This window comes from Anabrus simplex, chromosome 10, assembly GCF_040414725.1.
Source record: "Anabrus simplex isolate iqAnaSimp1 chromosome 10, ASM4041472v1, whole genome shotgun sequence".
Lineage (NCBI taxonomy): Eukaryota > Metazoa > Arthropoda > Insecta > Orthoptera > Tettigoniidae > Anabrus > Anabrus simplex.
In genome coordinates, this window is record NC_090274.1 from 14,973,333 (window position 1) to 14,987,763 (window position 14,431).

Below are 14,431 nucleotides of genomic sequence, written 5' to 3' on the forward strand. Positions count from 1 at the left end.
ATTTAGATCAGTCTTTTAGCTTTCTATTGGTATATGTGATTACAGGCATGATTTCATTTTCATGGTGTATGTTGAGAAAAATAACTGCAGCAGTTCTAGGGTTAATTTTATATCTTCCAGACTGTACTTCACGTTAGATGTGATAGGACTCACTGTAGTGCTAGAAGTGTGACCAAACTGTTGAAATTAGTTGGTGGTGAAAGGAGAAGCGAGCTGTAACTGGACCCGTCAAGGATGAACTGGGTGAGAGAAGACATGGAATATCCTTGTTTGCTAATTGCTTCTCAGCAGCTCTTTCTCGGATTCACATCTTCTAAACCTGGTACCTATCTAATGCGGGGGGAAAAAAAGAGAAGTATGTCTACTACAGTATTTGGAAATCCTACGTTTGAAATTTGATGAAGGTAACATGCACCTTGTTAAACACCACACCTCAATTTAAGCAATAATAATAATAATAATAATAATAATAATAATAATAATAATAATAATAATAATAATAATAATAAAAAAGAAGCTCAAAATAAGACCTTATATAAACAAAATATGACTGAATGATGAAAACGGCCTAAATATGCAACATAAAATTGCTTTAAACAAGGTAGTATTTTTCAGATCTCTGTTAAAATAAGCTCAGGGGAGAAATATGACTTCTCCTTAACATCCGAACCTTAATGATGATGATGATGATGAGTCCATGAGTAACCTACCTGTTGTACTCTTTGGATTCCTGACTCTGGAGGCAGACTTCTTCTTCTTCAGGTGTTCTTTCTCGTCACTGGTATCGGAAAGTTCTCCCTCCTTACGACTCGAGCGGTTGTTGATAGAAGTTTCTGTAGTCTTCTTAGAGCGACTAGTAGGTGGTGAATCACTACGTCCAGAATGCCTCGTCTTCAGTCTTCGTTTGGTATCATGCCTCGTTCTGTGAAAGGAGGACGGGGATTCGCGTGTTCTCGATGACGCACGGCGCCTCAGCTCCTGAATTTTCAACCTGCGAGGGCTTCTGTTGGGATCTTCTCTGGTGCTCCTGACGTGCCTGTGCCTAGCGGGAGAAAACCTGCTACGTTTCCGATGTGTCGCTGCGTATTTCTCACTGATGTAGTCCTTGTACAGATGTGCCAATGGCGACTTATGCTGTAGCGATGTCTTCTGCTTCCGGTGAATGCTCGACCTTGAACTGGGTGAGCCTAACTTTCTCTCCAGGCTATTTCTGTGCCTGTTCCTCAAGCTCCGATACATCTCCTGCTTCCTCACAGAAAATGGCCTCGTATCAAAAGATATGTTCTTCACAGGTGACGAAGTTTTCTTTTTTGGAGACTTAGGCTTGTCTGCAACAGGTTTAGTTTCACTTGGTGCAACTGTCAGCAGTTCTTGGAGAGGAGAGACTGTCAGTGTGGGAATACCAGCTTCCTCCGACTCCATAATAAAGCTGGAAATATCCTCCACAACAAAGTCAGGATGTCGTGGGCCTAATCCCGTGTATCGAATTAAGAACATGCCTTGACACATACTCAGTGCTGGCTCTTCCAGTTTCTCCACACGCACCACTTCGGAGACATCACTCTCTTCTATCAGCTGTTTGGCAATTGCTTCATTATCCAAAATGTCAACAGTCCGCTTGGACAATGACTTAGCTTGTGGCGATATGCTACAGCTCTTCTTTTTCTTCACTTTCGCTGCTGCGGGTGATGGTTCCGACTTGGATGTACAGCCCTTCCTCTCGGTTGGTTTCTCTCTGCAAGTCTTGAGTATCGGAGGACGGATGCAACTAGCGTTATGGATTAGCTTCACTTTATCCCGGGCACACATCTCAATACTGTCTTTTCCGCATGAATCATTCGATTTCTCTTTCTGGCCAACACTTTTCTCTGTCATTATGACACTATTTTCTTTTCTCGGCATTGCTCGAGAGCTGGCAGCATTCTTTTGCTGAAGTAGTCGGGCAGCAATAGCCTCAACATCTTTCCTAGGACTCTTAACAGACGGCAAGGTATGATTAACAACGGTTGCAGCAGATGTCTGATTGAGGATGTCTCCATGTCTTTCTTGAGATGAAGATGCTCTCTGAACTCTGGGAGATGTCATTTTCTTACTAGTGTTGTCATCCACACCAACTTCGTCTGATTTCCTATGAACTGATGACAAAATCTTGGGCGGACAGCTGCTCTTGCTCTTGTTCGGTTTCATCTTCTTATCAGCCTCCTTCAACCTCGCCAGCATCCGTTGTCTTTTATCTTCTAGTTCTGAACTCAATGTCCTGTCGAACGACGCCCGACATACACGTGCTTTTGAACTACCAGCGTCGTCTGCACACAGATTCCACTGAGTGTTCGGTTTGATATTCTTAAGGGAACTTGAAATTTCTTCAGTATTAGAATCTATATTTGCAACATTAGAAGTGATTTCACAATTTTGCACTTCTACAGCAGCAGTTCCTGAGGAATCCGTCAACTTGTCGTCCTGTGTTACTTCCCGAGAAGATCTGGAACTGCAAATAATTTCTTCCGTTATTCCTGCCTTTTTGAGATCAACCTCAACAGTCAGAGTCATCAGTCTTTTACTCTGTTCAGCGACAACCCCAGCTGAATTTTCAGGTGCAACAGATGAATTTTCACCGGACTTTTCTTGCTGTTCAATACCTTCTGTCGCTTCTGTTCTTTCTGCAGAAGACTTGACTGTAGTTGCTCTACGTAATTCCTCCTGTGAATCACTCTCAATGATAATCGGGACCTTCTTCTTTGCTCCTACCGGGCTAATATCTTCGCTCGAGGACGAATCACAACTGTCGCTACTGCCGCTCGAGCTGCTGCTGCTGCTGCTGCTACTACTGCTGCTGCTATCACTGCTCGAGTCGCTGCCGTCCCAATCCTCCTTGGAAGAGCCAAACAACATCTTGTGAGCATTCTCTAAACAGTTCTTTATCAGCTCTTCAGATGATTTCTGCATGATCTCATTTTCCAATTCTTGTTTCTTTACGCTGCTACCTGCTGATTTCTTAACAATTTTATTCTTCGATTTCACAGGTGTTCTTAAGTCCTGATTAGGTTTCGGTCTTTTTGTGACATCTTTAACACACTTTTTCTGAACTGACAGCACATTTGCATTAGATTTTGTTTGCTCCAATGCTGTATCTAAACTCTGAACAACCACTTTCTCTGAATGCACAGAAATCTTTAATTTCGATATCTTACCTCCTGCATCCGGCTTTGTGTTAGAGTCCGAATGACCCTCACGTTCAGTGTGGTCTGACGTTTGAGTCTCCAAATCCTCCTTTCCTACTGGCCGACTTTCCATCCCTGAACATACCGAAGTTTTAACAGAAGATTTATCGACGTCATCGAGAGGTCTTGATTCTACTAGCTCTGAAGAATGAACTGACATTTCACCTTCGTTACAAATCCTTTCAGTTTCTCTTTCAATGGAAGAAACTTTACCCTCATGAATTCTTTCTAGTTCTTTCTCAATGAGTGTTATCTCAGGTACAGGTTCTTTATCTACGTGAATTTGTTCCAACTCTTTTTCAACATTCATAGTCTCTGCTTCATGCCCTTTATCTGTGTGAATTTGTCCTGATTCTTCCTCAATATGTGGAGTTTCAACTGCATGTGCCTTATCTTTGCAAATTTCTTCCAATCTCTTTTCATCGTTTGTAGTCTTGGTTGCACGTCTCTTGCGTTTGCGAGATTGTTCCGATTCTTTGTTGACAGGTTTAGTTTCGGTTTCATGTCCTTTATCTTTGTGAATTTGTTCCAATTTCCTTTTTTCTACATGCATAGTCTTGGCATCATGCTTCTTGTCTTTGTGAATTAGCTCCAATTTTTGTTCAACAGGGACAGTCTTAGCTTCACGTTTTTTATCTTTGTGAATGTGTTTCGAATCTTTTTCAACAAGTGTAGTTTTTTCTTCATGTTCCTTATCTTTGTGAATTTGTTCCAATTCTTTCTCAACATGTGTAGTCATGGCTTCCTGTTCTTTATCTTTATGAATGTGTTCCGAATCTTTTTGAATTTGTTCCAAATCATTGTCTACATGTGCAGTCTTGACTTCCTGATCCTTACCTTTTTGAATGTGTTCCAAATCTTTTTCTACATGTGTAGTATGGACTTCATGATCCTTATCTTTGTGAATGGGTTCCAAACCTTTTTCTACATGTGTAATCTCAACTTCATGATCCTTATCTTTGTGAAATTGTTCCAATTCCTTTTCTACACGTGTAGTCTCAACTTCATGTTCCGTATCTTTGTGAATGGGTTCCAAACCTTTTTCTACATGTGTAATCCCAACTTCATGATCCGTAACTTCGTGAATTTGTTCCAATTTTTCTTCAACATGTGTAGCCATGGCTTTATGATCTTTATCTTTGCGAATTTCGGTGGAACGCTGTTTACTTTCCTCGATATTATCCAACTCCTGCTCAACGTGAGAGAGTTCTATGTTAGAGCCTTTATCTGTCGTTGCTTCAACAACAGTGGTCTTGGCTGAATGTCCATCACCTTCGCTAGTAGGTTCCATTTCCTTCTCAACGCAAGTCATCTCAGCAACAGGCCCGTGAATTCTTTCCATCTCCTTTTCAATCTCACTAGTATCCACGATCAATTGTTTCTCTGCAGAACTGCCCACCTCATAATGCTTTTCTTTAGAACTGGGCTTCCCCATTTCTATCCTGTGACACTCATCAATGAGGACTTGCTCCAGTGGTTTTGCTGGAGTGTTCAGGTACGTCGACGGGTTGTAATAGGACGAACAGGACGAGTAGTCTGTCATTCTCGTTGCGTAAGACGAAGGACTCTCGTCGCTCCTCTGGGAGTTGGGAGTAACTGCCAGATGAGGGGTAGGAGGAAAGCTCGGAGTCTGAATCATAGAAAGATTGATGCAAGGTTGATCTCTCAGGAATTTAGTCATGGGAGTGTCCTCCTGGTGATGTCCGGGACTCAGCAATCTGGGAGTGAGTGGTATCAAGCGGGAGAGGTCTGCAGCAATAGCCTCTATCTTCCTTGGAGTATCGAGAATAACTACTTTTGGAGGAGGAGGTGGCAGCGAGACCTCCGACTTTGCACAACTGTTTTCGGGAACCTTAACAGATGAGGAACAAGTTTCATTGCTTGGCTTACTCTGCGCATTATCGGTAGGAGAATCGTCGGTAGGAGAATCTCCCGAGATAACGAAGGTCTCTATGTTCTCCTCAAAATCTTCAGACACAAACAACGCACATCCTTTAGGCTTCTGAACAAAAGTCCTCTTGGACGCATTCAGCTTTGTTGGGGAAAGCACTACTTTCGCACAAGCCGCTGAGTTGCTGAACATCTTCTCTGAACTCGTGACAGCGACATTAGACTCGCACGCACTGCTACTATCGGGGGAAGGTTCTTCAACAGGAGGTTCATGGGAGGGAGCAGCCTCTTCAACAGTAGAACAAGCCTTGCCACTTGGTTCGGAAGTATTTTCGACATTAGATACAATACTTTCGCTCTCGTCCTTCTGAGAAGAACTCTCTGGAACAGTATCTTTCTCCTCAGCTCTACTGACGTCAGAAGTATCTTTGGCAGGTGAAGGGACATTAGCATTATCCTGTCCTTTCTCAGACTCTCCACTGCTATTCAACATGGCCTCCACCATCCTCGCCTCGTCTTTCGTAGCTTTACTGATCCTTGACTTCTTGCTCTTCTTTGCAGGTACTTTAGTTTCCGAGTTGCTTGAACATCTCTTCCTAGCCTTCATTTTAGTCGACTTTGGCGCAACCTCCGCATTATCGAAGTCTCGTGTTAGCAACGCTCGAAGATCAGCATCCCAAGTTCGAGATTTACTCTTTGGCTTTGTGGTTGTCTGACTGGAACTTGTCACAGAGGCACTATCGGTCGAGTCTCCCTTGTCTGCAAGCACGCTTACAACTGTGTCTGGCTGTTTTTGAGCCTCCGAGTCACTGGGCTGAGACTCAGGGGAGAAGAACAAAGTTTTGGGAGCCAGCTGCGTCTCGGGAGCCTGCTCACTCGGAAAATGTTCTGGAGTCTCGGATCCAAAAATGAGTCCGGCCCCCGTCACCTTATCCCAATCGCCCCTGAGCTGGGGGGCGGGACTTCTGGTGGCGATGGGACACTCTGTTCTGCTGCTTGTGATGACTGCCGTATCCTGAACATCGCTTCCACATGGAGGGTTGGGAGACTTAAAAAGACTGGATCTAATGTTCTTGGCCTGGTTAATTCGTGACAAGGGCGACTTGTAACACGACGAACGACGGACTGATTTACAGGCACTATCGTTACCACGCGGAGATCTCTGCTTGCAGGCCACACCTTTTGGGGATGTATTAGACCGCCTTAGAGCAGAACGTTCCGTACCAGATTTTGGAGGCGTACCGAAGTCCAATGCCCTGATGTGGCTCCTACGTCGTCGAGGTGTGCTCAGGCTCAGACGTTTGGGATTTGAGATGGAACGCTCGCTCAAAGTCTGAGGAGTATCGCGCGACTTTTCCAATGCCATGTCTTCAAACGTTGCTGCTTTCTCAACATTGTTCTTGCTCGTGTTCAAGAGTGTTTCCGGCTGAGGACTGACAACTTTAGAGCCTTTCTCCTCAGGATTTTCCGAAGATTTGCGATCTGAATGCTTTAAATTCAAAGCGCCAAGGAGTTTTTCTCTCCCATCCTCGGAGGGAGTACCCACTTGACCAGCTATTGGAGACTTACTTAGCTGCAAAGGACTTCCGTCAGTACAGACATTGGGTAAGTCGATATCCTGCCTCTTTAGAGTGGACATCTTACTGTTCTTGCCGTCAGCGTCGCAAGCATATAGAGTGATAGAGTCCGGGCCTGTGGGGCTCACAACAACCTGTTTGTTTAAAGCTTTGTCCTGTGATCGAGTTCGCACCCCCGACAGAGCTCCGTCCTTTTTGGGATCTTCTTTCTTCTTACGGCTATCCCCGCCTGTTTGCTGCTTTAAAGCGCGTTTGTACTGTTCGGCACCAAACCCTTCTTTCGAGGTGCTCGGCTTCGAGAGATCCACTCCCTTTTTGGAATTGTTTGCAGGCAATGATTTAGTTTGAACTTCCACCATTTTCCTAGCCTTCAATGGACTGGGTGGGCCACCAGCTTTAGAAGGAACGGCAGTCTGTATCATGGGCATGATGTCCCTCTTCACGATGAGGGGTGTAGTGCAGGTGGTTGTAAGTATCGTCTCTAGCTGTTTCTGCGACACGCTACGGAGGACGATCGGTTGTACTATGTCAGCTGAAACAAGAGAAATTGTACGTCATTAACATTACAAGTAATGCCAAAGAGCAAACAAACAAACAAACAAAAGTCATAGGATAAACATGGTAGGTCAGTGCGGGAAGGAGACAAGGACACACCGAGGACACATACAGAGTGTACACAAAGCATTTTTTTACAATTTGTTTTATGTCGCACCGACACAGATGTCTTGTGGTGATGATGGGATGGGAAAAGGCTAGGAGTGAGAAGGAAGCGGCCATGGCCTTAATTAAGGTACAGCCCCAGCATTCGCCTGGTGTGAGAATGGGAAACCACGGTAAAGCATCTTCAGAGTTGCCGACAGTGCACAAAGTCTGAATATCCCATTTAATGGTGTACAGTACCTTCAGGAACCTAAACCATCAGTATGTGTTATGGAGAACCACAAATTTGGTTCGTATTTTACATACTGCTTCTATTAGTCATTCAAAGATAAAGGGTAGGATTCTCCACCTGTTCAATACTGTTTTCAATACGGACCAATTATGAAGTTTTTGATGTTAAAGATCTATTAGTCATGTCAACAACGAGATGCGCGAATCCTGGATGCTGCTTGATTTCAACACATTTGCCAATCCACTTCGCACTGCCTATTGGATGCGTCTGAACAAAGTCTTGTGAGAACTGCTGGACTGACAATTATCCTGCTCCTACACAAGAAGCTCTGATCTGAGAAACAAATTCGTTGCTTCTTACTATATTGTTTGCATCCATTTTTTTTTTTTTTTTTTTTTACAATTTCATACCTATTCAACTATACAAAATCATAAATCAGGAGATTTAGACATGAAAATCAGATAAAATCGGGAGAAATCAGAAGATACAATTCGTCAAAACTGCTTACTCTACATGTCCTGCGCAACACAGGAGTACTTTGGTATCTTAAAATTATTTGTTGGATATTCAACAACTTTACCAGATTGTAAATGTATTTATACATGACTAACTTGTGACATTGTATTTCAAATATTAGTACAAGATTTTAAAGTTTCAAACACTACAAATAGTTATATTGTTTTAATAAGATGACGTAATATATAATGTAAACTATACTGCATCATTTTTTTAACCTCAAGATCAGCAAGAGTGCTCAAGAACCTCTACATGAACTTCTATTTTTAATTCAAGAAAAGTGCCATAAGTGTTACAATTGTGTTGACTTCTTGCCATTTTTGTGTAGGCTGATGATGACATGGACAGATGTCGAAACCGGTCCCTTAATATTTTTAATATGTTGCTACATTGATTCGTGCAACAGTGTTATTGTATTGAAAAGGTGGAATATTTTTTCTCTTTTTAGCATTGTAGCTGCTGAAGTCAGCCGAAGCTCACAAGCGAGACATCCCTCTACTGGCATGCAGTTGTACCTGATGCTTAGTGCAAGTAAAAGTTTTATTGACAGCAGGAATATTTTCCTGATAGATCATCGTTGTAGAGATGTGGAACAGGTAATGACGGGGAATTTTCAATGCGTTCTCTTCGATATTATGCCAGTTTTAATTTAATGGTTATTAAACTCGCAGAAATAAACCTGTCACACTAAAGCCAGAACCAGATATGTCCAAAAACGTGATTTTTGTTTGTTTGTATTAAATACCAATATATACAAAGAGTAACAAGGTTGAAGATGGCAAAACCCCATATGGATAACAATGTATATGTCGCTAGCACAATGAACAATTTGAGTGAAAGTATTTTCGCTCCCTGTGAAAGTTTTACAACAATGCCCACACAGAATGGTTGAAAACCCTTTGATGACCTTACCACATCAATTACAAGCTAATCGAAATTAAAGCTGATTTTGGGTAATCTAGCAAAATTAAAAATGCGTCTCCTGAAAAATCAAGTTTTTGGACATGTCTGGTTCTGCCTTAATATCACAGAAACAATAATTGAGTAACCGCAAGAAAATACGGCACAACTAAAGCCACTGTTAGACGTTGGCATGAAGACAAAGATAGTCTAAAAGTGCACACTATGCATATGATTTCACGCAGCACTTTTTAAGTCTGATTTATCTATTTTTATTTTTTTGTGGGGGTCGTCTTGGATTCGGAGAAATATGATATTCAGCTTTCTTCCCACGCTCAACGAGTGTTGATACCTGCCCCCTTGACGAAGCTGGGAAGCAGAAATGAGCTTGTCGGAAGCTGAAAAGAGACTGATGTATAGATGCACTGGGATTGATGATGTATTTGAAGACGTAGAGACTGTCCTTGTCCTTTTATATCCCTCCTCCTACACTGACCTGATCTTTCTATATCCCTTTCAGACCGTGTACGCACAATTGTGTGGGTTCGTATTTTATTTATGTCTGAGCTTATTTGACGTTTTCTTGGCGCTAGACCAGACTGCAGTGCTTGTGCGGGATACGTAGCATGTACTTCAGCTTTTTTTATTTAGTACTTGACCACTAGGGGGCAGGAAGAAGAGTTTAAAAATATAGTTCATCAGCAAGATGGCGGGAAGCAGTAATGCCTAAAGTAAGTATTTATTTATTGCATTCATATTAATCTAGAAGCTTTACTGAGTATCAGAATATAATCAATGAAGTGTGTAAATTGTGTAGCAAACGTAAATTGTGAACTTACAATATTGTACGTAATACCATGAGGTTTTAAATGTTGATACGCACATATGTGTGGGCTAGGTTTCCTAACAGGCAATGCATGCAGGAATGCTGGCTGCTGTCACAAAAAGGACTATGAAAGCAAAACTCGTACTCTACATGAGAAATGTAATGTATAAGATTTTAATTGTTTAAAATCGTTCCACACTGTAAAATAGAACATTTGATCATGTACATATGTATATTCACATGCATTGAGGTAATTTTTCTTTTTTGTAAGTAGTGAATTAAGTCCTGACATGCACAATTGTGCAGGTGCTTTTTTTCAGATGTAATATTTATTTTGTAGAATAAACTAAAACCATGTGAACAGCTCACCCTCACCATCTTTATTATAACTAGGGCTCGGAAGTTGGAAACCTATACTTTGCCTAAATATGACCTAAAAGCTGACAAAAACTATGTAAAATTGTGATCCAAACTCATTCATAATTTTAGTTTTAATGGCATATTTAATGAAGGAATATAGTCTTTAAAAATGAAAAATTCTGGTGGTAGGCAAAAATATGAATGAAATACTTCTTCTTTCAGACAGTACATTTTAGATTAATATACCAGGTGAGTTGGCCGTGCGATTAGAGGCGCGCAGCTGTGAGCTTGCATCCGGGAGATAATGGGTTCGAACCCCACTGCCGACAGCCCTGAAGTTGGTTTTCCGTGGTTTCCCATTTTTCACACCAGTCAAATACTGGGGCTGTACCTTCCCGCTCCCAGGCCATTGCTATCCCATCATTGCCATTAAACTCATCTGTGTCAGTGCGACTTAAAGCAAATTGTGGAAAAGAAGAAAAAATATTATAATTAAAAGAAAAGGAATTCTGTGCTTCTTTTAGTAATCGCAGAATTTAAAATGAAATATTTTTTCCACCTAGAATGATTTCAGCGAACCCGCAATGGACATCCTGAAGAAAGAAACTGAAATTAGTATAACTGGAATCCTCTCTAAAGAACCAGAGAAACAAGGAAATGCCATTTGGTCCTTGTTTCAGTGATGGTGAAATCCTGACATTCACCTCTCCGCAGTAGAGAGGGGGCAATGATTGCATATAAAAATTATATTTTATATGCAGGCAGCTAACAAATGAAGGGACCGATTATCTCCCGGTATAAGGAGATCCCCTATACCAAGTGCCAACAGTCTCTTTGAGAGTGGATGAGCGGGTTTGGGTAAGGGCATTCTATTGTCCTGGGGACAAGAAATTGTTCCCAAAGGCGGAGGAAACAGTTTGGTCAACGGCATTAGGATGCAGAAGGCAACAGGAAACCACTGCATTAAAGATCCTGAGAGATATTCCAATAAATTCATATGGCACGGCTGCAACGTCAAGATCAGAGTTGGCCATGTGGATCGTCTACCTCCGTTTGGAGATGATGTCTTAAGAAGAAGAAGATAACTGGAATCATATTTGGCTTAACCACACTAAGGTTTCTTTTTCTTTTTTTAAATGCTGTTTATTCGGGGCGTCGACCTAAGACGATCTTTTGCCCCTACTTTACACCATATATTATGAACGTGCGTGCATTTGGAAAATGCAGAAGTGTAAAGTGTTGATGAGGAAAGGAACATAAAGGATGACACAAACACCCAGTCTCCAGGCCAGGGATATTAATCATATACAAATAAAAAACCCTCACTCGGCCAGGAATCGAATCTGGGGCCGGACACACTAGGCTTACAGAAATTTAAATTTGGAAACCTTACCTCAGTTGGCTTTCCAGTATATCACCACTAGTGATGTGACGAGTGGAATATTTCAACTCATTTAACTCGAGTCAAACACGTATTCGAGTCAACTCGAGTGACTTTCTGTTGTAACTCGAGTAAAGAAATTGATGGATGTCCAGATGGATCACGGTCGACTGTGATAAGATCTCACTCGCTTACACGCTCCCGAGTCATCCGAGTCAGAGACACAAACTCGCCCGAATCATCCCAAGTGAGTTCGAGTGCTTTCTGTTCACTGACTGATCGATTTTTAATGAATGTTAGGAAGAGAACTCACGTTCAACTATCGAGTATTCATTTAATTATAGAAATAATAGTAGTTTACTTTTGCATCCCATCTCATTCACAAGACACAGCGACCAGGTCGCCAACTCGAACTGCCAGAGTTTCCGAATACGAGTTACTTGAGATGACAAACTATATAACTCGCCATTTTCTACATGAGGGCAAAGACACAAAATGTCCCAAACAGCCCCGAGTTCGGCCGAGTGATTTCTGTTCTTTGATCAATTCCTAACCTACGCAAGAAACCAGTTACAGTATTAACTTTATTTTTACATATTATTAAGCCTTTTTCCTTTAGGTTTAATGTAATGTGTTACAGAATTAGTTTTCTTTACAGAGGGTTGAGACTATTATTTGGTTTACATTTGAGAAGAACTCAGTATTTCTGTTTCCTTACTTATTAATGTTTTCTTCAGCTGCCAGCCAGTGTTAATTTAACGAGTATGTGACTTCTGGTAGAAAATACATTACTGTACTACTACGAATACACTTGTTTTTGTTTTCATGCCTCAAATGTGCAACGCACACAGTCTTAACAAAGACCTGAGTAAACTCTGCGCACACGGAAAGCACTCGAGTTCCCTCACTCGCCTCCTTTACGAGACATAACGAGGGCCTCCGCGTCTCGTCTCGTCTCGCCCTCCCTGCCCTACCCGGTCGACTCGTCAACTCGAGTTGGTAGTGCTTCTGAACACGAGTGACTCGAATCAACGAAGTATTCAACTCGTCACATCGCTAACCACCACAGGCATCTCCAGGTTCTTAGGTGTAAAGAATCATCGCTTTTCGGACAGCACGTTGCAAAACATCGAGAAACTTCCCTTCACATCAACGGATGTTCAGGGTTTGTAATTGAAGCAAGCGACATCTTCCTTTTCAAAAACACTGACAATAAAAGTTTCTCCTTGCAATATTTCACTTATCTTGCACATAATTTGATAACCCTGCTTTTCTTTTCTTCATTTAATTTCATCTTCTCTTTTGGCAGATATGGTTCAAATATATGTATTTACTAGAGAAAAGATGTTTAAGAGGTGATGGATGAACTAATAACATACCTGGCAACTTTCAAAAAGAGAAATCCAGAAGATCCTAAAGCAGGAAACTATTAACAACACGCGCATGCATTACAAAGTATTGAGACGAATTGAAAAAGGACGGCAAGGGGGTAGATTATAAACAATACTAATACAAGTCAAATATATGTTATGATCACCCCTGAAATTAAATACTTACACAAAGTTTCATCTTGATGAGTGCTCATCTGTTTCCGCTTAACACTGGGAACACTTTCCGTGATCGTATAAAACAAGGAAATTAACTAGAATATGCCTCCCTAAAAGACTGATGATATTGTTTCTTAGTTGAAATCATTACGAACACCACTAAAAATACTAAATCGTCAATAAATTCGTCACACAATCCCACGAGTTTCAGAACTACCACCAATGTTACACTCACACACAAACAAAGCCTTTCACAGCTCCTACTTTTCACGGATTTCTTTTCTTCAAAGTCACAGCCTGGTACTTGTTTGGGAACATTTCAGTGAATGAAGTAGCAGTTGAGGTCGAACAGGTGATAATGAGGTGATAATCGATAATGCAATTATCGATACATTTACCGGTCGAATTTTAAACACTGCATCTCGTATTACCAGCTACTATTGAAAGTCAAACAAATCCGATTTGACCGCAGAAAGCGAAACCAAAGACGAATATTCAAAATCCGTACAATAACATTGTTCATCCGTACAACCGTAAAACACACTCAAAATCCGTACATTTTATGGAAAAACCAGAATACTTGGCAGGTATGTAATAATGATCGAATTGAGAAAAGGCAGTAAAAATGTAGTCAAAAGAGGGTGTAGTTGCAAAAAAAGCCGTTATGACCTAAAAAAAGCTTTAAAAAAAAGGACAAATAAAACCCATCAATTTCTGGGCTACAATGACCCAGAATGGACACATATTATGTTGGGCCTTGTCTTCGAACACCCGAGAAGAAAAAGGATTTTTCCACAACTTCCAAGCCCTAATTATAAGACCTGTATGTTTGACTACTTGGCAGAGTCTGGTTAGAGTAAGCTGAATGGCATTTTTGTTAAAAATAAACTTCCTTTTTCTGGATATAAGTCACTCAATTGTGACCTCATAATGTTTTATACACTTACTTGGGAGAGATGTCACCGTTGCCGAGGTGTTTGTACTTGTAGTCGTCTTCGGAGCTATAGGTTTGTATCTGGAGGTGACGTCGTCACACGGCTGAATGTGGGTCACTTCGGCTGTCGTACCTGCAACAGAACACAGCCTTGCAACAGCCAAGTTCTCACGCAAACTTAGTACCTGCAATGTGGCTGGTTACCAAACAGACGACACAATGTAATTAGAAGGTGCAAATAAGTGACATTTGACATATTTCTGCCATTTCAACTCTGTACTGAATGTAAGTTCTACAGAGGCAGACACACAACACTATGCAAATAGGAGACATGTAGCGGCAAAGCATGTGAATGGATCAACAAACAGGAATTCTTGGCTAGTTGCA

The 14,431-nt window shown here is 41.4% G+C and overlaps 1 protein-coding gene across 1 annotated transcript in view; it reads right to left on the reverse strand.

Moving 5' to 3' along the window:
- LOC136882252 (microtubule-associated protein futsch) overlaps window positions 1–14,431 on the reverse strand; it is a 98,153-nt gene that overhangs the window by 30,283 nt on the left and 53,439 nt on the right. The window contains exons 10-11 of the mRNA XM_067154804.2: window positions 14,058–14,240; window positions 711–7,220 (exon numbers count right to left, since the gene is read on the reverse strand). Coding sequence (XP_067010905.2) covers window positions 711–7,220; window positions 14,058–14,240 — 6,693 coding nt within the window. The remainder of the gene's footprint in view (window positions 1–710; window positions 7,221–14,057; window positions 14,241–14,431) is intronic.